The sequence below is a fragment of the Triturus cristatus genome, chromosome 2_2 (genome assembly GCF_964204655.1).
Source record: "Triturus cristatus chromosome 2_2, aTriCri1.1, whole genome shotgun sequence".
In the NCBI taxonomy this organism is placed as follows: Eukaryota; Metazoa; Chordata; class Amphibia; order Caudata; family Salamandridae; genus Triturus; species Triturus cristatus.
The window spans coordinates 306,906,457-306,932,458 of NC_140582.1; the positions used below are offsets into that span (position 1 = coordinate 306,906,457).

The following is a 26,002-nucleotide window of genomic DNA, read 5'->3' on the forward strand; positions in this document are numbered from 1 at the left end:
GCTCCTGTGTCATGTGTCATGCCAGTGGCAAGGCAGGGGGCAAGACAAAGGCTCCTCTAATTCCACTGCAAGTGGTTGGAGTTCCCTTTGAAAGGGTGGGGATGGACATTGTAGGTCCCTTGGACCCAGCTACTGCATCAGGGAATAGATAAAACTTGTTGGTAGTGGACCATGCCACTAGATAGCCTGAGGCAATACCTCTTAGAACCATTGATGCTCCTGCAGTAGCTAAAGCACTGTTTGGTGTGTTCACCAGAGTTGGTTGTCTGAAAGAGGTAGTGTCAGATAGGGGCACGCATGTTCTGTACAGCTATCTGAGTTCTATGTGGTATGAGTGTGGTGTCAACTACAAGTTCACCACCCCCTATCATCCACAAACAGATGGTCTAGTTGAGAGGTTCAACAAGACCCTGAAGGGCATGATAAATGGGTTGTCAGAGAAACTCAGGAGTAGATGGTATGTTCTCATCCCATGCCTACTGTTTGTCTACAGGGAGGTGCCACAGAAAGGGGTTGGATTCAGTCCCTTTGAGATGCTGTTTGGACATCCTGTGAGGGGTGCTGAGAGAGTCTTTAGAGAAACCTCTTAAAGAAGCAAAGGACAATGGGCTTGATTATGTGCTAGGCCTGAGATCAGGAATGGAAGTGTACATGTACAAGGCAAACAGGAAACTGGAGGCCAGCCAGGAGCTCATGAAGCACTGGTATGATCAGAAGGCTACTGTGAGTATACTCCAGTACAATTGGTGTGGGTGTTGGAGCCTGTGGTTCCCATGGCCCTCCATGAGAAGTGGAGTGGGTCCTATCCAATCTTTGAAAAGAAGGTTGGACTTACCTATTTGGTTGACCTTGGCACCCCCAGGAACCCTCATAGGGTCCTGCATGTGAATAGATTGAAACTCCAAAACAAAAAGGGGGGAGAGGAGGATATAACTAGGTTCGTCCTCCTAGGTACATGTAAGACAAAAAGATCCGAGATCGTGGATCAGTGAACCTAGTTAGTAGGGAAATGGGGGGGGGGTCAACTCAATGAGTCAACGCACCACAACTCAAAGAAAAGGAAATACTTTTCTTGAGTCCCCTCACTCACCCAAGGTTTCCCCTAGGTGACATGCTTCATCATTGGGGCCATCCCAAGCATCTACTGCTTGGGACGTGCTGCGACTTGCGACAGTTACGTAGGAGCACTGAATAGTAAAGACTATGTGTAGTGCAGTGAGGGACGGTTATTCAGGCTCCTCCACCCTGGCAGACCATGAGGCTATTTTTGCTTAACTACTAAATACTACGTGTTCAGTGTAACCGTATGTAAATTGTTTACGCTGACACTGAGGTGCGCGTTTATTATTACTATTATTATTCCTTATTTCATCACTTTATTACAGGTTGTGCACGGAGTGGTACACATGGGTCTGGTCCCCATGCGGTCCTGAAGAAGAGGTTTAGGGAATAACCTCAAAACATGTTGACTTTGAATATTAGGGACTATTAGCACATAATTACCTAATTCCTCCCTTTTATTAAACCCCTTTTTATCCTTTATCAGCTAGGAGCAAGAATAAACGTATCCTACACTCACTAGCTAGGTAATTTTTAATCAATCCACACCACTCCCTCCTCACTGCACTACACATAGTCTTTACTATTCAGTGCTCCTACGTAACTGTCGCAAGTCGCAGCATGCCCCAAGCAGTAGATGCTTGGGATGGCCCCAATGATGAAGCATGTCACCTAGGGGAAACCTTGGGTGAGTGAGGGGACTCAAGAAAAGTATTTCCTTTTCTTTGAATTGTGGTGTGTTGACTAATTGAGTTGACCCTCCCCCCCGTTTCCCTACTAACTGGGTTCACTGATCCACGATCTCGGATCTTTTTGTCTTAGATTGAAACTCCACCATGACAGTGCAGATATGACCATGTTACTGGTCACTGATGTGTGATGGAGGAGAAAACTGAGTCAGTACCAGACCTCCTAATCACTAATGTGCAAGATGGGCCAGTAGAGGGGGTGGCACTCTCTCCCAAGTTGAAAGACCAGCAGCACAGAGACTGTAAGCAGGTGCTGGAGCAGTTTGCTGGTCTGTTTCCTTTGACTCCAGGCATCACTGCGTGATGTGTGGACCATATTGACACTAGTGACAGCCTACCTGTCACACATAAGCTGTACAGGTTGTCTGACCATGTAAGAGCAAGCATTAAGGCTGAGGTAGCTTTGATTCTGGAATTGGGGGTAATTGAAGCGTCTTAAAGTCCATGGGTCAGTCCAGTGGTGCTGATGCCTAAACCTAATTCCCTGAAGGGGGCCCAAGGAATTAAGGTTCTGTGTGGACTACAGAGGATTGAATGCAGTCAGAAAGACTAATGCTTACCCTATACCTAGAGCTGATGTGCTCATTGACAGGTTAGGGGCTGCTAAGTACCTGAGTACTTTTGATTTGACTTCAGGTTATTGGAAGATTGCCCTCACTGCTGGTGCAAAGGAGAGGTTGGCATTCTCCACACCAGAGAGACATTATCAATGCAAGGTAATGCCCTTTGGCATAAAGAATGCACATGCCACCTTCCAAAGGTTGTTGAACAGGGTCTTGTCTGGGTTAGAGCAGTTCATTGCAGCTTATCTGGATGATATAGCTGTATACAGTTCTACCAGGAGGAATCACTTAAGCAACTTAAGGGTGGTGATTCAGGTCATGCAGCAGGCAGGCCTTACTATTAAGACAAGTAAGTGCCAAATAGGGCAGAGTTCTGTGGTGTACCTTGGCCATCTGGAAGTTGGATGTTATATGCAGCCTCTCCAGGCCAAGAGTCAAACTATTTTTGATTGAACAGCTCCTGCTACTGAGACTCAGGTTAGGGCATTCCTTGGACTGACAGGGTATTATGCAAGGTTTGTTCAAAATTATGGGACCATTGTGGGGCCCCTAACCGAACTCACTTCTAAGAAGTTCCCCGAAAAGGTGGCCCCTGGGGTTAGACAGCTCTTCTGTGAGGGCAGGGTTCTGCTACATCGGAATGTCAGAGCAGGGGGAGGGGTCGTAAAACATATTCCTCAATGGAAGGGGGAGACAGGCAAAATAAGCCAGTCTTTAAACCCAGCCAGATGGTGGGATTAAGGAAGGAATGGACAGAGGCAAGGGGGAGAGACTATGAAGATTAAACATCCTGGGTGGGTGTTTAGCCAGCTCTTCTCTCCCTGCTGCAAAATCAGCCATGATGAATTTTGGAGAAATGGTGCTCTATGGGAGAAAATAGTGCCACACTTTGCAGGATGTGGTCATACCCTGGTGTGTTGCCCTGCACCTCATTGGACAAGAGTGCCTCCCTGCTTGGCCCAGAGAACTTGGAATACGTATCTGAGAGGGGTAGAGCCTGTCTCTTAGATATGTTGCTTGAAACTTGAGAGCGAAGAAGAGTCCATGCTGAGGAGTTTGATTGGCACCAACCACGCCCTATACTATGAAGATTGTGTCTGCTACACAATCTGAACTACAGCCCTGTGGATCTAACTTGCTTCAGAAGGGCTAAACAGTGGACTTCCTGTAAGTAATAGGTTAACAGAGCTCACCTGGAACATCACTAGCAGGAATCCACATCCTGGGGTTCTACCAATGGATTTGTAAGGGTTTTATCCAAGTGTATTATGGGAACTGAAGTCCCAAACTTTCAAGGACCAGCTTGGAGCATCCAGACCCTTGGAGTATGTTTTGGACACTTTGGGACCTTTTTGGGAACTTCAGTTGGACTTCCAGAAGTTTGGAGAAGTTCGGAGCAACTTTGGAAAAAATCTCCATGAGTGGGCAGACTCGAACTGGCTAGCCAAGCTGGTGAGCCTGCCTGCCACCATCCAGGTTAGTCCAGCTCAAAAGCTCCGGAGGTTCGACTTCCAGAGTTTGACCGGGAATAAGCTGAAACCCAAGTCAGCTTGGTGAAGAGCATCGAAGCACCCATGAAGAAAAGCTCCATAAAAGTTTCAAAGTCCAAACGTAGGAAAAGTGACCGGGACCAACTGCGAGAGCCAAGCTGTCCACTTTTAAAACCGCGAGCCAGCCTGGATTCCTGGTTTTTCCCGCTGGAAAGCTCCGGAGGCCGGACTTTCACAAGTTTGACTAGGAGCTTATCGCAAGGCAAGCCGGCGAACCCTCACAGAATCCGGACTGGCTGAGAGCTTTGAGGAACCCTGGGAAGAAAAGCTCCAGAAATGTTTCTAAGTCAAAGGTAAAAACTATGATCGAGACCTACCGCAAGGGGTAGCCGAGCAGGGTTTCATTATGGTCGGCCTGAAACTTTGACTTTGCCCCAGTCTAGTGTGACTAGATGTCCCAATCGGCGCTATAGGGTTCTATATGCTATATAGTGCTAAATCTTTAAAAATGAATATCTCCGGTTCCCTACATTTTGATGTTTTTAGTTTTAGGGTCATTTTATAGATAAAAATATTTCCTATTTTTATAAATTGATGTTGGATTTTCAATGTGAGCTGTGTCTTAATTATTTACTGAACTGGTGTTTTAAATGCTTTTCATACCTGTCTTTGAAGTTAAGCCTGCCTGCTCACAGCCAAGCTACCAAGGGTTGAGCATGGGAGTTAGTGGCCTTATTGCCAGTGGCAAATATACATTTGCCACTACTAATAACCCACTTTCCAACACTTGCGCAGTTCCAGTTGTCATCACAATGCTCAAATGGGAAAGAAACTTGGCCTTGCAACGATAGGTGGAATTTGGCCGGATCTCCACATTAAAAGAGTAACACAAAGTTGGTAAATTCCTCTAATTCTACGAAGCAGTCATTAAAAAAGCTGCATATAAATTGTTTAGAACTACTAATCAAACTTTCTCTGGAAAGGGTTTGTCCAAAGGCAGGGTGTGTGCACGGTATTAGATTGGGTAATGTCTCAACAGTGAGTTACGTAAACAAGTTGGGACGTGCATGAACCAGAGGTTTAGCAGAAATAGCATAGTAGTTCAGGCATTATTGCTTAGAAAGAGGTATACTTCTGCAGCCTCAGCGTATTGTCAGGACTGATCAAAATTACAGTGATTAGGATTTGAGGAGACTGGAGGCTAGACAAGGAGTTCATTATGCAGGTTCAGTATATTTTGATCCTTTTAGTGTAGGCCTATTTGTAAACAGACTGATTATCCAGTTACATCATTGTTTATTCATCGGTGACCAGATCCAGTGGTCTTGGGGGTTAAAGCTTTTGCAAAGGATTGGAAGGGACTGAAGCCATAAACTTTCACTCCATTTTTAATGATTTCATGAGTGTTGGTTAGGGTCAAGAGAATCCGGGAGATTGGTTTTAACATTTTCATTTTACAGGTCACAGGCATGGTTTCCAGTGGTGATAGAAATGCTAGTTTCATGATTTGGTGCTGCAGGGACATTTTCAACTGTTGACATGGAAGATTTTAGGGGATCTTTGTGAGTGCTATGCTAGGCCAATTGGGGCTGCAGATCTTATTTAGAGATCATGGACTCCAGGGACAACAAAGCATATACATTTGTACTGAATAAATGGGTTCATTGGCGTGTGAAACAAAGGAAAGATCCTGTTTCAATGACATAAGCACAGGTTATGAATTTCTTAGCTGAGCTGTTTCAAAGAGGACTATTAGAGTATTGATGCAGTGAATTTGTATTGAGTAGATATTTCACCGGATCATGTCCTTGTGGAATGACTGTCTGTGGGGCTCCACTGCCGAAATATAATTTCTATTGGATGTGAATATGGCATTGTGTTTGATCAATAGATGGGACATTAATTAATATTTGACCCTGAAAAAACTGTTTGTGAAGCTAGTGATGTTATTGTACTTGGTGTTGTCTTGAATGGTATGAGAGCGCTAGTTGTGACAGCACTGTGTCTTCAGCCTGAGGAAGTGTACTAATATTTGCAGAGACAAATTAAGCCAATGTCAACCAGCATATTTTATCCATTGTGTCTGGAGAATGAGAAGTTGTGTGTTGTAGATTGTTTGCATGAGTATGACAGGAGGACAAAGGATTTGAGAAAGGCAGAAAATAATCGTAAATTTCATTTAGAGCGTCTTTCAAATCTGTTTCTTCACCCTCTTTAATTAGATGGTTGAGAGCAGTGAGGAGTTAAGCTATGGTGGATGTATCTGTCTTTGGAGAATATTCAGTCAAAGGAGAAACAGCTTCAAGAGCATTCATGGTGGTTGGAGGTTCACAAGATATTATTGGTTCAGCAGATTGATCAGGTGAACCAGTATTAAAAAATGTTTTGTTTTAAAACAGAGGTTAGTGCAATTGGATTTTTATGGCGAGGCTTTGAAAATGCATATTATCCCCGTGCCTTGCTATCAGATTCAGAATTCCCACAGCAAGGTGGGAAAGAAAATGTTAATTTTGTGAAAAGTCTTGAAGGCTAATATTATTCCACCCATCTTTTTATTGTTTATGTCTCACACATTTCTACCTGACATTCCCGTAAATGTTGGACGCGTACAAGGAAAAGGATTATGAAGTAAGTCTTTTAAGAGGATGTTTGAATCTTGGCTGTTATGCCGTTAGGTTTAGAAGAGCAAACTATACTTTATAGCTGTCAGAATACAAGAAGGAATATGGCTGTGTGTTCTATTGTTTTATGGAGATTCTGAATATTTATTTTGAAGTATCCTGGAATGTTGCTTTGGATTAATCGGCTGCAAGGCATTAATACTAGAAGGTTGGCATAATCCTAGCCTCTGTGCCTTTCACAAAATGATGATTTTTTTCTGCCCTGCTATTGAAATTCTAAATTTTCTATCTTTTATTGACTGGCAAGGTGCTGCATTGGACATTCATGCCACATATGAGTTCTATGGGGCGGATACAAGAAAGTTGACTATTTAGTTTATGATCAATCTGGAGGAATTATGGTGTTTCTGCATTGCCAAATTCAGAGTCTGTGCACATTCAGGAACCGTGGATATCTAAGTTGAGTTGCATTGTTGCAGCCCATTTTATGAAGGGGCAGTCTTAGGATTCTGACTCGCTGATAGGTGAGTGTTGTTGGTGGGTATGAAATTAAATTTTGGGATGGGGGCGGAGCCATGCCGCGGACAAAGATGGCCGCGCGGTAGTGAAGCTCCAATCGCCAACCCAGCTCCGATCCGGCTGTCTTGCAGTAATGGCTACCTAAAAGCTCCAATTCACGAGACTTTCCATCCTTGCCTGCTGGAGAAGCGGTGAAGATATTTATGTCCCGGAAAATCACTCGCAGAGCACGAATATCGTCTCCGGTGCTGTGGGGTGCAGGCCTGTCACGGCCTACATCCTGGCTTGTTGGGGCCTCTAAGATGCCTGTGTGCTCCCGCTGACGATGCTGGAGCGATCCCGCCGAAAACTTAGACCTGCGGTGAGTGCGTCACTCGAAAATTCCCCACCATAATCGCCTCACCAGCGGCCATTGCAGCATGCCTCTCCTTTATCGCCAGCACTTTCAGGGGCCACACATTTAGCTGCCAGCGCTCCCGTAGGCCACAGGTGCACCAGGGGGGGCAGCCAACCGGCTGCGCTTGGGGATTGCGGTGGGGATAGACTCGCTGTGGACTAGAAGTGCCCCTGGCTAATAGGGAATGCCCCCCATCCCTATTGCCTGAGGGAATGTGGGGAGGAGGGTACGTTTTACCACACTATATGGCAGGGTTCGAAGATCATGACATACTGGGTGGCAGTGATGAGGACCATATCACAGACGGCAGAGGTGTCGGTGGTACCAGAGTCTAAAAGATGTTTGTTAAATATATGGGAACCCAATGATTTAAATCACGTAGCACAGGATTGGGCGGCTTTGGGTATGATGGTCGCCAAGAGAAACATAGCTAGACTGTGGGGCTCCAGATGCTTACCAACGATTAATGACTGGTGTGTGGACATGGACGAAGCCATGGTGGCAGAGAAGGCTGCGTATGTTAACCGTGGCTGTCCCCAGAAATGGGGGAAAGTGTGGGGAGCCTGGAACAAATACAGGGGCTTTATCTGTGCACCACCGGAGTTACCGAATGAGGAAATCTTGAGCTGAAAAGGGGAGGAGATGCAGCGGCGTTAACGGGTTAACAGGTGTGATCCATCATGTAATAGCTGTAACAGTGATATGTACAATGACAAAATAAACTGTACCAACCAACTACAATATGTGTTCATTTGTATGACTCTGTTATGCCCTAACTTTAATAAAAAAAAGAAGCTTAAAAAAAAAAAGAAGTGCCCCTGGCTGAAAACCGGGCGAGTGGAACGAGGAATTCCGACTGGGACATCACAACCGGGGCATTGCTTTACTCCCTCAGCGCCGCAGGAGGGAAATGCGGTACGATTGCACCGCAGGTTGGCTTGCTTTTCCTGAATTTCATACACTGGGCAGGGGTGAACGCTGGCTTACAATTTTGGCGGAAACTGGCTCCTTGCCAACGCGACGATAAGGTCCCTTGTAGTGCAGGACGTGTGATCTCCCTAGCCCTCACCATCCTGGACACCACATGTCTACCCAGCAGACGGCACAGCTTCTTCTTCTGCGGGCTGCTCATGCTCAGCAGTTTGTGTGACACTTCACCTTCGCTTGGCTTCTTGCCACTTGAGAGCCGCTTGCCTACTCCGTTTATCCGCTGACTCCACAGACTCGTGCCCTCCTCACCCTGCGGCGCCGCTACAGTGAGTGGCGGCGGGCGACTCCTCTAGCTGTGGGATCAAAGGAATGGGCAAAAAAGACCCCAAGCAGAGAGTGTTATCCTTTCCAGCTGCCACAGACAAAACACAAGTATTCTAGTGTCGCAATGGCGGACAGTGCTCAAGGCCCGGCTGCAATACCGGGTACTGCTGCATCCCAATCTGATCTTCTTGCAGAACTCAGGGCCGGATTCAAATCGATCGATACCAGATCTGACATGCTCGATAAGCGTCTGGACTCCCTTGGGGCCAAATTAGACATTCATGATCGTGGCTTGACACGGCAGAAGGTCGTATATCGAATCTCGAAGATGGTGCCGCTCAATCGACGAAATGAATGGACGTATGGAGAAAATCTTAAAAAACATCGCCATCAAAAATGAAGATTTGGAGGCACGCTTTCGCCGCAATAACCTCCGTATAATTGGAATTCCGGAGTCGACAAACACGGGCAGAATGGACACCTTGGTGGAAACGCTGCTAGTTGACATTTTTGGTAAAGAAGCATTCACTCCCGGCTTAGTGGTCGAACGGGCACATCGTTCGTTGGGCCCACGCCCCAATCCTGGTTGCCCGCCTCGCTCCATCATTGCCCGTATAATGAACATACGCGACAGGGATACGGCTTTCCCCTTGGCCAGAGAGCAAGGTGCAATCACATGGCAGGGCTCCGCTGTGTCCTTCTTCCCAGACTTTACTGTTATGGTCCAAGATGCCCGCCGCAAATTCATCGGGGTCAAGGCCACACTGCGGAATCTGGGTCTTAGATACAGCATGCTGTACCCGGCACGTCTGCGGGTCGATGTCAATGGGAGATTCCGCATTTTCGACAATCCTACGGATGTTCAAACCTTTTGTAAATCATACAAGGGCACGGATAACCAACGGAGATATGGCGGTCCAGATTCATCCCCTCCTCACAGTGGATCGGTTGCCAGCTTAGAACTCTTTTCTCGTGAATGATACTTGCTATATTACTGATATAATCTGAAAACATGCTGCAGAGTTTTGTCAATCGAAGGTTCCTAAGTTTTCATGTTGATCTAGACAGCATACTAGCCTTTGGCTCGGACAACCAGCGAGGGTATGTGGGTGGTGGCTCTTCCCCTCCCCGTAGCGGATCTGTTCCCAGCGTCAAACTCTTTTCTCGTGAATGATCTTGGCTCACTTTCGACAACAAGATAGGATCGCACGCCACGGAGACTTGAGGATATGCAATAATTGTGCTATTATGGTAATCAGACAGTATGCCTATTTTTCTATGTTATTTTTTATGTAATGCTGGGCTCCACTGGAGCGTTGCTTCCTCCCAAGGTGCGTAGCACATTGTTGAACTTTCAAACTCAAATGCATCAATCACTGACCCTGTTTTTTCCGAATAGGGAATTTCCAGGATGCATTAGGTTATTGCTTATTTGGTTATTGCCTTACGTACTGGGACGCGAGGTTGGGAGTGGGGTGGAGGGAGGGGATATTTCCTTCTTGTTAGATGTTATTCCTTTACCAGCTCTAACCACAGCATTATAACTGATACTCATTACGCGCTTTGCATTCATGGTTGAACTACACGTCACACATGACGACAGTCCCTGACTTAGCTACTCATTCGTATCTGTCCTTCATCACCTGGAATGTTAGGGGACTAAATAACCCTAAAAAATTTAAATATGTGGTCCATTTTTTACAACGGCACAAAGTAGACATCGCCTTCCTACAGGAGACACATTCACCGAGGTCCAAATCCACACGCTTTGCGGCCAGCTGGGGTGCTCAGTTTTTTCTCCAAGTACAGCACCTTCGCTCGGGGCACATCGATCCTAATCCACAAGAGACTTCCTTTCTCACTGTCTTGCTGCCATACTGATCAGGAAGGGCGTTACACTATAGTTGCAGGTAAACTGATGGGTCATATTGTTACTCTAGTATCTGTTTACACCCCGAATGTCGACAGCCCTGAATTTTTCCAGGAACTAGACACTCACATTTTACGTATGAGTACTGGAAATATGATACTGGGAGGGGATTTCAATTTACTCTTAGATCGTAACATAGACTGCTTTTCTAGACCAGCGGATACCAAACCCCGGGCCCTCAAGGTATTGATTGATACGTGCAAGGCATTCCAACTAACTGATGCCTGGAGGGTCCACAATCCAACGACTCTGGGATACACCTACTACTCATCCCAACACGACACTTGGACCAGACTAGATTTCTGGTTGCTCGCTCCGATTACGCACACATGGCATAACACAATGAACATCCTCCCTCGCACCTATTCTGACCATGCACCCGTCTTGTTAAAACTTTGCATTCCCAGACCGGAGGGACATGAGCGCCAGTGGCGGTTTCCAAACAGGGCGTTAAATGATGAATTATTTGACAATGACATCAGGGAGGCAATTGAAGAATACTTTGAACTAAATACAGGGTCAGTGGACACGTGGCCAACTCTTTGGGAAGCTTTCACGGATTACATCAGGGGTGTAGTCATTTCCAAACACGCAGGGATACTGAGGGACTTGAGAAAAACTCTGGCTAACATAGAGCAGCAGCTCACCGCCTTGGAGGTCTCCATGCTAGATTCCCCAGACGCCGCCTATGGCGAATGGTGCGGGTTGGCGCTGCTACTAGAATTTCGAGAGGCTGCGGAAAGGGAAACTCACTTCCTCAGTAAACATGCGGTTGCATGCAAGTATGGCGAATGCGAAAGGCCGGGGCAAACCCTAGCACAGCTACTGAGACCACCATACTCTAAATCGTATATCACAGCTCTCAATTCAAATTCAGGGCTCCCGTTAACGGATACGGTTGATATCCGAGACACACTCTTAACGTATTACAAGGAACTTTACACCTCTAAACTTGTGTACTCTCTGAGGCGCATGAAGACTACTTCAATGAGATTGCGCTGGTATATATGGACAAATACATGCAGGATTTCCTTGCTGAGCCTTTCTCAAAGGATGAGATAACAGATGCGATTGATGCTTTAAACGGTGCCTCCACCCTGAGCCTGGATGGCTTCACGGGTGATTTTTACAAACGATACAAAGATATCCTAGCCCCTAAACTTTTGGAGGTCTACCATGAATCCTTGGAACGAAATCTGCTTCCGCCGACTCTGCGGGAGGCAGTTAATGTACTGTTGCCCAAGCCCAGTAAGGACCCCTTCCATTGTGGATCATATCGGCCTCTATCATTATTAAACTTTGATTGTAAAATTCTGGCTAAAACGATCTCAGTGCACCTTGCCCTGTTGTTAGATAAAATAATATCCCCAGTCAAGTCGGGATTTGTCCCCCATAGATCTACCTCCCTAAACCTACGTACTCTCTTCGCAGTCCTCCACCACATCAACCCGGCGGTTCCGGCAGCAGCAGTGTTCTTAGACACTGAGAAAGCTTTTGATTCTCTTGAGTGGCCCTTTATATGGACGGGTATGTGCCAGTTGGGCATGCCCTTTGGATTTGTCAACCTAACCGCGCTGCTATACTTGGCCACCACTGCTCGACTGCACTTAAATGGAACGCTCTCCTGCTCCTTTACATTACCTTAAGGCACAAGGCAGGGCTGCCCTTTATCTCCATTGCTTTTCATATTGGCAATGGACCTACTCGTTATAAACTTTCAGGAACGCCATCTCCATAGAGGGCTCCAGTTCAACACTGGGCCTTTATTTGTGGCACTCTACGCAGATGACGTTATACTATATGTCAGGGACCCCCAAACCAATTTGGCCCTCTTGATCAGAGAAATAGTTTGGTTTGGCAGTTTCTCTGGCCTCGGTATAAATTGGCGCAAGTCTGTGATATTCCCCCTTACCACTGGCACAGTCCGATGGGAATGTGAGTACCCACTCACCTGGTGCGCCGATTCTGTTAAATATTTAGGGATAAACATACACTTAAACACTAACGAGATACTATTATTAAACTATTGCACAGTAATACACAATTTGGAGCAGCAGGTGGAGAGGTGGATTCGGCTTCCACTTTCGATAACTGGGCGTGTAGCACTAATTAAGATGATTGTCCTGCCGAAGTTCTTGTATTTATTCAATAACATACCTATCCCTCTCACGAACCAGTTCTTCAAGTCCAACAACACCCACCTTATACGGCCGACTTGGGGGGGAAAGCGCCCCAGGGTCCGCTGGGAGGTCTTGACCCATCCATACCACAGGGGAGGATTGGGAGTCCCTATCTTTCCGTTATATTATTTGATTGTGCAATGTGGCTATGCTCACTCCTGGTTTCACCCTGACGCCAGAATGCCCTATCTGAGGACTGAAGCAGTTCTCGTCCTTCCGGACTCCTTGAGCACGGTGCTTCTGCAGGGTTACCCACGTGATCCCCTAGACATCCAGATGGTGTCCACTACCAGTTGAGCCTGGAAAAAATTGCTCAGGGTGCTGGGTTCTCCGAGTATGTACTCCCCAGGCCTACCGCTTCCAAATCAGCGATGGATCCCAATTTCCCGGGAAAGGATAGTACAACGTGCACTTACTAGGTTTGACGTAAAAAAAAATAGGCGATCTTTACATTGAGGGCCAAGTTTTCTCTGACAGTGACAAGTTTCCAAAGGCTTCATTTATGGATAGGTTTGTGCTTGCCCGCATGCGAGCAGCTTTAAAAGCTAGGGTCCCCGGCTTTCCCATTGAACCCGACTCTCTAACCCCCCTGTCCGTAATACTAGACAGTAGCACAGAGGACCATTTGGTTTCTAAATTATACAGGGCCTGCGTAGAGATGGTTCCAGTCCATGACACCAAGATACGGGCCGCATGGGAGGCAGACCTGGGCCACCCTATGTCTGATGATCAATGGGCTGCGTGCTGTTTACAAACTTATGAGGTGTCCTTAAACAGCAGACATAAGCTTCTACACTTCAAATTCCTACGGCGAATTTACATAACACCCGAAATGTCACACAAAATAGACCCGGACAAGTCCCCCTGCTGCCTTAAATTTAGGGCCCCACATGCAGACTTTGCGCACCTGACTTGGACTCGTCCCAAGATAGGCAAATTCTGGACTGACATATTTCACACACTGGGGGACAAGATTGGTTTTGATATAGACCCTGCACAGGCCATAGCCTTATTGGGATATGTACATAACATCCCTAAATCGGTCCGGAAGTTCACAGTGTGGCAGGTATTGCCACATCAACTACAATTTATATGCTTCCACGTTGCCCAGTAAATTCCGTCCCCGGGATATCTGGGGTCCTTTTAAACAGTACACAGCCACAACACAATCACAATCTCACACGCGGCCAAATAGCGGGATTGCACCTGCAGGTCTACGCAGATTTCTACGCACACAACTGGGATACGCCAGTTTAACTGGATCATGACTCCTGAAATGTGATTTAACTGCGATGCAAAAATACGATGTTAGAAATGTACTTGGTCAGGGTGGTGCACTATGTATGAGATGTGTTATTAAGCCATGTTCGTAGAAGCCATGCTGTCTCATGTGTAGCAGGTACATCTGTCGAATACTGTGTAATGTTGCAAATGTTATTGAATTTCGAGCTGGTAATGACATTGTGCTTATTTTGAAACTGGTAAATAAAGTTAAAAAAAAATAATTAGATTTTGGGATTGATTAACATTGGCAGTGTGGAACACTTTGAGTCTGAGTGCTTCACATGGATATTTCCTCCAGAGGTTGCAGCAGTACATAGGAGAGATGCTCTAGAATGGCGCATCATTAACTTTACTCCTTTACAGACCCTTTTTGTATATTCTACCTGTTTCCATCAGAATTCACCATTTGAGTGAAGAGCATTTTTCGTCTGAAACAAAGTCAGTCTCCATCGCTGGATCATCGAATGACTGAGAAATATATTTTTTAACATAAGCTGCACTTCCCTGATGACAGCATATTTGAAAACAACGTTGTCATCTGGTTCACGTGTTGGTCTAGTTCCAGGTGTGTTCCTCCACAAATAAGAGAATGCTGGCACTTTCTGAGAGCAACTATCAATGGTACTCTGACCTTCCTGTAGAGATCTCTTCTTACTTTTGCGCCAATGACAGACAACAGTAGATGTGGGCAGCTCTTAACTGTTGCGCTCGAATCCTCCTGTAGGATTTTACCATACATTGCACTCTTTGCACATGGATTTTTTAGTGCATTTACAAGTACTGCGTTTCTCAGCTAATTGTCTGGGGGGTAAAAATGGCTCCCTGTTACTTTGCAATGACTTACATTGCCAAATACAGTGTTATGTTATGTTAAAAGTATTTATTGAGCGCATGTAGACCATACAGTTTCATGGCGCTAAAGTCCAGACACAACTTCTCATTCTCCCGACACAAGTGGTTCATTCATATGCCTGGCAAAAGAGCCAGGTCTTTAAGAGCTCCCTGAATTGAGGATACAAAGTCATCGACCTAATGTTAGGAGGTAGAGAATTCTAGAGTTTTTGGGCCAGGACCGCGAATCTTAGTTTCTTACATTTGAACGATAGAATAACTAAGAGATTGAGGTGAGAAGACCTAAGATTCTGAGTAGGGGAGTATTTCTCTACCCAAGAAGAAACAAACACTGGGCATTTGCCATGGAGTGCTTTTAATGATGATGCATCCCAATGCATCCCAACTTGAATGCACTGTGTTCAGCAACTGGGAGCCAGGGTAACTTTTTCATAATCTGGGTGACATTGTGCCATCTCGGCTGGTGATAAATGAATCTAGCAGCCTGATTTTGCACCAGTTGCAGTCTTTTGGATTGATTTGCTGGTATACCAAAGTAGAGTGAATTGGCATAGTCAATATGAGAAATGACTAAGGCCAATACTACTTGGGTCAGGGCTTTGGTGGTAAGAAATCTGCTAATCTTCCTGATCCACCGGAGCTGAAAGAAGCAGGTAGAAACAACTGGCCCAATCTGAGATTTCATCGACAGGTCACTGTCAATAGTGATGCTGAGGCTTTTAATAGATCTAGACGGAAGGGGGGGGGGTTCCAACCTTTATTAGTAGGCTTGAGAAGGCTTCTTTGGTGATGGGAGGAAACTGCTCCAGAGAGGGAGGGTTCCTGAGTGGGGGTGGCTGAGCTTTAGGGGGAGAGGAAGCAGGAATACTAGTCTCAATGGTGATAATTGTATCAATGAAAAAAGTGCTGAGGGAGTCACATATTGCTTGAATGGGGGCAAGTTTTGCAATGGCTATCTGGATTGGATAGCTCGGCAACAATAGCGAAAATGTCCTTCGATTTATTGGTGGAGCTCAGTATTTTATGGAACAAATATGTTGCCTTAGTTTGTATAATGGCATTTTTATACTCTTTAAGTAGGGTTAGGTATCGGTCTTTTTTTTCTAAGGAATAGTTTTGTCTACAGTCGCCTTCGGCGCGAACAAGGGCAAGTTTTTGATGCCAACTATACCTCAGTTAATTTGAGCAAATCCCAGTTATTACTTGCAAGCTGGGTTGAATACACATTCTTTACAGTTTCTTTCATCACTTAATAATTGAGGAAATTCTACTTCTCTCTGATTTTTGATTTCCCTCAAGCTTCTGGATGGATCTTTGATTATATATTAGAACTATTTTTCAGTCCTCTTTGCTAATTCACTGTTATTAGCGTCCACAATATTTTGCTCTACATTTCTATTGCTAATAGGCGATTTTCCCTCTTGACAGTTCTAGTAAAGGTTTTGCAGTCTATATAATCGTCTGTTTCATTTTGGGTCTTCTATGGCACATATTCCCCTTTCTGAACCTCTTAATTCAGGAGAACACATTCAGAAGTCCTCCTGTATGAGGCTTTTTGGGGCATATTTATCAAACTTTCACACAGCGCAGCAAGCCATCTTACTGTGCTGCGTGAAAGGGCAGGAATGTGCCGTATTTAACATTGTACAGCGCATTCCTGTCTTTTCGTTGTGCTGGCACGCAATGTGCTGCCTAGCGCCAATGCAGGGACCCTTGTGAAGTGCTGCAAGGGTGCCTGTGTTGCAAATTGAATTCTTTTCGGGCAGGAAGTGACAACTTCCAGCACAAAAACAATACCCTGAGGCATTTTCCTTTTTCTACGTGTGCTGCAGAAAGCAGAACGCAGCACACATAGAAAGAGGAAAAAACGAGGAGAAATAAAGATATTTCTCCTCATTACACCTCCCCAGGGATGCGTACCATTTTCATGCATTCCCAGGTCTACCAGTAATGGTAAATCTGTGAATGCATCAAAATCCATGGGTGGATGCGTAGGAACACCCCACTTGATTAGATACTCAGTAGGGGGTAATGTGTTTGCAGTATAATAACAAATGTTCTAGATCCCCTGAGGGATGCTAGCTGTGCCAACAAGCAGCTGAAGAAAGAAGACCACGTTTATACAGCCGTTCCAAAGTCCAGAATGCTCAGTATGTTGTCCGTAATTTGCACTGAAAGATGAGGCGAAACTTTATGCAACAGCATTGATTTTAATATATCCGGCCAATGCAACGGTGGTATGTGGTCTATATTGTGCTTAATGCATGAGGCATCCCATGTTTTTTGGATCTCATTCATAAAAATAGAAGATGATTTCTTAAGCATTTTATAGATTACAGAGACTTTACGGTTTATAGATATTAACCCCTTCAGTGCCCATGACGAGCTGGACTCGTCATGGGCTGCGGTGGCGCTGTGCCCATGACGAGTCCAGCTCGTCATGAACTCCGCCCGCTAATACAAAGCGCGGCACTGGGCGGGGAAAGGGGCGGGCATGCAAGGGGTTAAGGTATGGAGGAAGTTCAGACAGTCTGCTTTATGTTGTTTCTTAAAACTGCTGAGAGACAGGAAGTTTTAAAAATTGACTGGCTGGATGGCGAATTTAGTTGTTAATGTGACAAAAGTTAGTGGATCTTCCAGGGATATAATGTCTTTGACATATAGTAGACCTATAAATGCCCATCGTTCCCAGAAAGAGGGGCTAGAATCAAGTTTTATAGATGGATTAAACCATAGGGAGGCAAGTTCAGACTCTTTGATTTTATGAGGAAAACATGTATCTAGTCTTTTGACAGCTGCAGCTGAATCTTTGATTATTTGGTAAGAATAAGGATCCTTCATATGTTTTGTTGTTAGGATACTTATGGATGAGAGAAGGGTAGTTAGCCCAATTTCTATGGCCACCCAAGTAGGACGAAAAGGAACCGATGGGTGTATCCTCCAGATGATTGGTCTACTTAGGTAGGCAATTTGGTAGCAGAGGAAATTGGGTAGGTTAATACCACTCTTTTGTTTGCTTGATTGTAATTTACATAAGGAAACTCTTGCCCTTTTCCTCTTCCAAATGAAAGTAGTAGTTAAAGTGTTAAGAGATGTGAAGAAGGTGTTGGATAGGTGCAGAAGTAATATATTAAGATAAAAGTTGACTTGAGGTGCAATGAGCATCTTAACTGTTTCAGATTTACCCCACCATGTGATGAATTTCAGAGACCACTCCGCAGTAAGCTTTTTGATTTTCACAAGGAGGGAAGTTTCTATATGGTTCTTAGTTTCCAATATAGAGTTTGCTTACACAGTAACCAAGTATATAAGTTTATTTGGTTGCCATTTAAAATTTGAGGATAATGCCATTAATGGAAGACATAAATTGTTAAGGGGGAAGATTTCAGTTTTCTCCTTATTAAGGAGTAACCAGTGACCTTAGCATAACCTGAGATTACATTTAGAATTTTAGGAATGGAAAAGATTAGGAAATCTTCTGCATATGCAGCTAGTTTCTGAGACCCGCTTCTGAAAGAGATACTTTTGGTTTTCTCATTAATGTGAATAGAATGTAGTAGAGGTTCAATTGATAAAAGAAATAGAGGGAATAAGGGGCACCCATGTCTCTTTCCTTGAGATAAGCAAAAAGCATCCAAAATGTGTCAATTCAATTTGATACAGACTATTGGATTGCAGTATATGGCCATGGACAAGTGAATAAACCTGGTACCTAGATTGAATTTCTCTAAAGTGGCTTGTAAAAAGGGCCAGGAAACCTTGTTGATCGTGTTTTCTGTGTCCAAAGCCATCGACATGGCTGGAGAGGAAAGATGTTTTGCTGTGTTTAAAACAGGAGAGAAGGTCCGAATATTAACAGACGCAAGGCAGCTTTTTACAAAACCTGTCTGAGATGGGTGTATAAGTAATGGAAGGACTTTCTCAAATCGGAGTGCCAAACTTTTAGGATACATTTTGTAGTCTGTACTTAATAATGAGATGGGTCTGGATTTTTTGTATCCAGAGAGTCCTTTCCCTCTTTGGAAATCATCCCAATGTGTGCCTCCAAATAATAACCTCTTAGTTAGCCTACTGAGTCGAGCTTATGAAAAAGAGTAAGAATATAAGGCTGTAATAGTTGTTGGTAGGTGTGGTATAAGGAAGCCGGAAAGCCATCTGGGCCAGGAGCTTTGTTTGGTTGCAACATTTTAATACTGAAATGATTTCTTGTTGTGTAATGGGGTTATTTAGCTGTGTGAGGGCCTCTTTTGGGACTGTGGGCAGTTGGAGAGGGTCTAAGAAAGATTTACACGCAGTTGCACAATCATTATTATCAGAAATTATGGAATTATACACTTGTGAATAAAAGTTACAAAAAGCCTCTACCGTTTTTGTAGGATCAGCTTGAAGGCACCCTAAATGATCTTTAATGGCTGAGATATTGATGGATTTTTCAGTGTTCTTAAGGGTAAGAGCCAGTAGTCTCCCAGCTTTATTACATTTTAATACGTTTCTAGATTTAATTTTGGTTGACCATACATGTACCCTTTCACTAAGTATCTTGTTGTATTTGGATTTAAGTTGTTTGATTTTGGAGGAATTGTTGGACTTAAGGTCTTTAATTCTCTCCTTTTCTAGAACCTGCCTTTCTTTCTCCAAGATATTTTGTTTAGGGTTCAGCCGTCTGTTTTTATTTGCCATGACGGCTAACATCACACCCCTAATGGTAGCCTTCATAGCATCCCATTGGGTGCATTCATCAAAATCAGAAGCAAAATTATCCTTGAAAAAATTGGTTAACGTTTGTGCTAGTGTAAGCCTGGAGACTGGATACTCAATAATCTCATAGTTTGTACTCTAAGATCTAGTTTTTGGAGGAGAATTAGTGAAATTTAGAGTAATGGAGAAGCACGCATAGTCCGAGACAATAATAGGCTCAGAGGTGGCATTACATACAGATTGAACCATGGAGCTGCTGATAAAAAATATTCCCTACAGTTTGAATGCAGGCACACTACTTCAAATATTCATTGTAAATTCCCTATTGTTTACTCACTCAGAATATTTACACGCCAACAAACTTCTCCACACATACTTTCCATCAATTATTTTCATCATAAAAAGTAAAAACATTACGTCAGCAGTTACATTTTTACTTACTTACATTAAAAGAACCACTCATTGCTCTGCAATGGCCACAGCGTTTTGAAAGAAATTCAGCAACTACAAGCTTGGAGCCAGCATTACGCAATAAATTGTAAAAATCGTCCTGCAAAAAATTATAAAACAATCATGTTGGCAACGTTGGCAGCTTAGTACACAATTTTAAGACAAATGTTTCCAATCAAAAAACTGATGTGGAAAATGTTGAGCAGCTCCCAGACTACCACAATAGCCACACATATGTTGTTAATACCTGGAAGAGTTGTTAGATATAAACTGTTATTTTAAGTAACTTGGTGACATCAATCCTACTAAACATTGTCAGTAGTTGAAGTTACCAGCTGGAGCACGCATCATATGAGAAACAATGCCAATAAAACTAGGACATGCACATGAAATCCATGCAATCTGTGTTTCCTCAGCATGACTGCTTTTGAGTATGGTTGCTGAAGAAAAGAGCACAGGTAAGGAATCCTGTCCCAAATATAGAAGAAAAGGTTTATCATCAAAACATAGTTACTCAAATCAGAATTTTGCAATTCAAATTGAACTCTTTGAACTTCTATGCAAAATTTGTAGTAGTACAACTGAATGTGTCCGTAATTATTCAATCGAGAATACAAAATGCAAAGGTGTATTTACCCTGGGGGTGTTCCAAAAGGCGCTTAAAGAGATTTTCTTAGTATCATTGGCAGTCTCAATAGCAGTGAAGGAGCTCTTGGTACATTTCTGAACCACCACTTTTGATTGGTAAAGTTTGCCAGAATATCGACCTCATGTATGGAAAGAGTAGTACAATTCATGACACACTCAAACCAAACAGATGTCTTTAAAATGTAGTTGTGACTCAGTACGTTAGAGAACTAAGAAATATTAATTGATGACCCGCTGCCCTATATCTTATGCTGCAAACTGAAAACAAAAAAGACTGAATGCTGGAATTACTTTCTAAACCTCAGCCTATAGTAATTACTCTCAAATGCATTCTAGACTATCATTTTTCTGCTCACTTTACCACTACAGACAGACCAACCTTATGCAAATCAGACTTCGTTCTGTTGCAATATAAACAATCTAACCTGAACTGCATGGTCTTGTCCCCTTTGAACGAGATTGACTGGTTTCAATCTAAATGGGCTTCATCAGTGAGGAGTACCTTGTATTCTTTGGCACAATGAGCACAGGATCCACATCTGGAAATACCCATCACACATAGGGTATTTCACTGAGAAACACAGAAAAGTAATGGATGGAATGTTTTAGTTAATTACAGAAACAGATAATTACTCTGGGTTGCATTACAATTCATCAGGACTCAAGCTGCATCTCACAGATAAGGACCAACAAGGCTGAAACTGGTCTGTGGTTGCTTATGTTCAATGTTCAGAAGGGGCCTGTAATGGCATTTCATTTTCAATAATCCCCTTGAGCATCATGTACCAAGAGTGAGAACTAAGAAATATTAATTGATGACCCGCTGCCCTATATCTTATGCTGCAAACTGAAAACAAAAAAGACTGAATGCTGGAATTACATTCTAAACCTCAGCCTATAGTAATTACTCTCAAATGTATTCTAGACTATCATTTTTCTGCTCGCTTTACCACTACAGACAGACCAACCTTATGCAAATCAGACTTCGTTCTGTTGCAATATAAACAATCTAACCTGAACTGCATGGTCTTGTCCCCTTTGAACGAGATTGACTGGTTTCAATCTAAATGGGCTTCATCAGTGAGGAGTACCTTGTGTTCTTTGGCACAATGAGCACAGGATCCACATCTGGAAATACCCATCACACATAGGGTATTTCACTGAGAAACACAGAAAAGTAATGGATGGAATGTTTTAGTTAATTACAGAAACAGGTAATTACTCTGGGTTGCATTACAATTCATCAGGACTCAAGCTGCATCTTACAGATAAGGACCAACAAGGCTGAAACTGGTCTGTGGTTGCTTATGTTCAATGTTCCGAAGGGGCCTGTAATGGCATTTCATTTTCAATAATCCCCTTGAGCATCATGTACCAAGAGTGATTTATATATCGCTGTTCCTAACAAGTAACATGCAGCTAGGACGGAACTCATGTGGTGTCCTGCCAAATATTAATTAAAGTCTGGATGACAAAGGCCAGTCTCAAATCAAACTTGAGGAAAATAGGGTTGGGCTTATCATTAACGCCAGCACATATCTTAGAGAAATGAACATACAACAGTTAAGCAACAATGCCAAGTCCATAGAATTTCATATCAATGTAGTCCTCGGCTTCAAAACACATATTACCCAAAAATAGTGATGTCATTTGAGATGTCATCAGTGGTGTCACTGACCATGCCATGAGTGATGTAATATGTGAGGTCATAAGCAGTGCATTGGGGGGGGGGTGCACTATAACTGCTGAATTCCACTGATTTTGTATGAGTGAAACCTGAGCCTAACTATAACATCCCTGTAACCTTTGTTTTTTTTCAGTGAATTTCAAAGTTTTTTCAATTCCGTTCTCTAACTATAATGTCCTTGTACTTTGTGTTTTTTCTATGAACTTCTAAAGTTTTTTAACTAGTAGTCACGGTTGCAGTGTGGTGGAGAAAGAGAGTGGGGCCTCTGACCAGCTCTGGGACTTACTGGAGGTAACAGAAGGGGTTCCTGGCCCCCATGGACCCTCAGCATCCAAGGGACCTCATCCCCCAACCAACAGTGTGCCAGAAGGTGCGTTTGCTGAGTGGTGGAAAAAGGGGGCGTGGTATCCAAAGACCTCTCAGGAGACCCACAGTGTGGGACTTATTGGAGTTAACAGGAGAGGTAGTTGGCCCCCATGGACCCTCTGGATCCAAGGGGACTTCATTCCCAATCAGCAGTGTACCAGGAGGTGCATTTGCAGAGTGGTGGAAAAAGGAGGCGTGGCCTCAGAAGACCTCCCACTAATCCCACAGAGTGGGACTTACTGGAGGTACCAGGAGAGGTAGCTGGCCCCCAAGGACTCTCTGGAGCAAAGGAGACTTCATCCCCCAACCAGCAGTGCTCCAGGAGGTACATTTGCAGAGTGGTCTGTATGCGATTTACTGGAGATAACAGGAGGGATTGTTGGCCCCCAAGGACCCTCAGAATTCAATTGGACTTCATCCCTCAGCTAGTAGTGTGCCAGAAGGTGCCTTTTCAGAGTGGTGGGAAAAGTGGGCGTGGCCTCTGACCACCTCTCAGCAATCTCGCAGTGTGGGACTTACTGAAGGTAACAGGAGGGGTTTCTGGCCCCCAAGGATCTGCATTAGGCAAGGGGACTTTATCCCCAAACAAGTAGTGTGCCAGGAGGCACGCTTGCAGAGTAGTGGAGAAAGGGGGTGTGGCCTCTGAAGACCTCTCAGAAATCCCACTGTGTGGGTCTTACTGGAGGTAATAGGAGGTCTTGTTGGGCCCCAAGGACCCTCAGCCATAAAGGGGATTTAATCGCCAAACCAACAGTGTGCTAGGAGGTGCGTTTGCAGAGTGAAGAAAAGGTGCGTGGCTACTGGCGACTTCCTGTTTTATTTGTTCGTCCTGTTTAATGTATTCAGGGAGTGGGACGCAAAGGACCCCTTTCCCAGGGCCAATTGCGGCCCCTGGGACCACATCGCCTGGGCCAGGCCTATTTTGAATAGGGAGGAGGGCCACAGGGCCCCACTCCATGGGCTGATTTTGACCGTGTGGACCCCATCCCCTGTGACCTGGCCTTTTTTTAAATATATTTTTTAAAACTAAAAATGAGGGGGACCGCTCAGCCCCCCTCCCAAGCCACTTTGGGCCCTGGGGACCCCATCCCCCAGGGCCCAGACTCTAGTCTGAGTGCCCTGGTCCAACACAGGGCACCCAGGCACTTTGTTGGGGACCGCAGGTGGAGCCTGAAGGCCCCTGCGGTCCCTGCCTGCTCACCGTGTCCTGCGGTAGTCGGCATTGCTTTTGGACAGAGGGAGCTGCTGAACATCCAGCTCCCTCTTTCAAAAAGCAATTCTGCTCCACTTTCAGCAAGCAAAGCATTTTTAATGCTCTTGCTTGCTGAAAGTGGAGCAGCATTTGCTATGGCTTGGCGGGAGTAGTAATGCTCCCGCCAAGCCATAGCAACCAATTATGTCCCAGGGGTGGGCACCCTGGGGAATAGCAGGTGTCAGTCCAGGGGGGTGGCAGTCCCCAGGCCCATCTATGACTCAAGGAGGAGGGAGTGTGGCCCCCTTCCAACCTTTACTTTAGCCACGGGGAGGTGGTGGTCCTCGGGCTGGGTCAACAACAGAGCGCCTCCACTATATTATTTAAGCCCAAGGGAGGTGGCCGTTCCTGGGGCTACGGAGTGGCTGTGCGGGCCCCCCCACATTTCTATAACTTAACTGCCACTGGGGGGTGGCAGACCCCGGGCTGCAGAGGGGCTACGCTGGCCCCCTCACACTTCTATAATTTATTGCCCGAGGGAGGTGGAGGTCCCTGGAGCTGCGAGGAGGCCGTGTGGGCCCCCTGCATCATTATACTGTTTGCCCCAGGGAGATGGTGGTCCCCAGGGTGTGGGGGTGCTGTGTGGGCATCCCCCACCTTAATAATAAACACTGCCAGGATTTGGGCCACCCGGAGCTTCATAAAAAGTTGTGCGGGAGAACGCATGTAATTTATTTTAAATTATGCTGTGGGTACACCTTCAAATTTGGGGAAACATTACATTTAAAAAAATACTTTTAATGGCCAGCAGGGTCGCTGTGGGGCACTCCAACATATCTGGTTGTCATTTTCTTATTTTTTTCCTGTGTTTGTAGGACTCAGCTTCAAGCAGAGTCCCAAGATGGCTTCCAACACTTCCACAATCAAATTTTAGTAGGATCCACGAGACCACTGCAAGAACTCGCATCCCAAGAGATCTATATTTTATAAACTTGAATATCTCTGAAACTCCCAAATGGATTTACACCAAATCATAAAAGCATGCTTTCTGGACCAATATCTAGCTTTCTGTCAAATTTGGTGTAATTCCGTCCATATATATATATATATATTCACTGAAAAAACCATAGGTTTCAGGGGTGTTATAGTTAGCTGGACTTTTCACTTGTACAAAACCATTGAAATTCCCCCGTTATAGTTAGTTCAGCTAACTATAACTCACGCGCCCGCAATGCACTGCTGATGACGTCACATATTACATCACTCATGACATGGTCAGTGACATCACTCATGACATCACTGATGACATCTCAAATGACATCACTGATGACATCACTGATGACATCATCCCGTGAATGTGTGTTTTTCTGAAAATTAAATATGTTTTATATATGTATATCTCAAGGTCGATGGAAGAATAAATGGGTATATAAGTGTCTAAATGGATGATTTGTTTTTGAAAAATTGATTGTGTAACTGACTGATTAAGTGTATCATAGTGAATACATGGCTTAGTGAGTAATGTTTAAATATGTAAATATATGTATCAGTCTCTCACTTTGTGTATAAGTGGCTGCATGGGTTGGTGAGTAGCTACATGGGTGTCTATATAGGTTATTAGTTGGTTTTTTGAGTATCAGTCTGAGTGTCTGCATGGTTTGGTGGGGGGTATTACGTAGTGCATAGGTGCATGAATGAGTGATTCACTGTTTGTATGTGTTGAAGACAGCATGTGTGCAGGACTGTATGGGTGGATGAGTGTGTGTATGGGTGTGTTAGTGAGTGAATGACTGTCTCAATAGTGTCTTTATGAGTAACTACATATGTTTTAAACTAGTATATGTGACTATTGGTGTATATAAGTGAGTATATGTGAGAGTGAGAGATTGAAAGAGTTCCTGTATGAATAAGTATGTGTTTCTATAAGTGATTGTTTAAAAGACTAAGTATGTGTAAGTTTCCGTAGAAGTAAGTGTGGTGGTGTGTGTATAACTGTCTATGCAAGTAAATGTATGTTTGATTCTTTATTAGCATGAGTGACTATGTGTGTGAGTAACTCTCTG

The 26,002-nt window shown here is 44.4% G+C and overlaps 1 protein-coding gene across 1 annotated transcript in view; it reads right to left on the reverse strand.

The window, feature by feature from the left end:
• Nucleotides 1-26,002, reverse strand: part of LOC146862164 (thioredoxin-like) — a 108,615-nt gene that overhangs the window by 69,759 nt on the left and 12,854 nt on the right. The window contains exon 2 of the mRNA XM_085643229.1: nt 20,042-20,146. Within this exon, the coding sequence (XP_085499355.1) occupies nt 20,042-20,146 (105 nt within the window). The remainder of the gene's footprint in view (nt 1-20,041; nt 20,147-26,002) is intronic.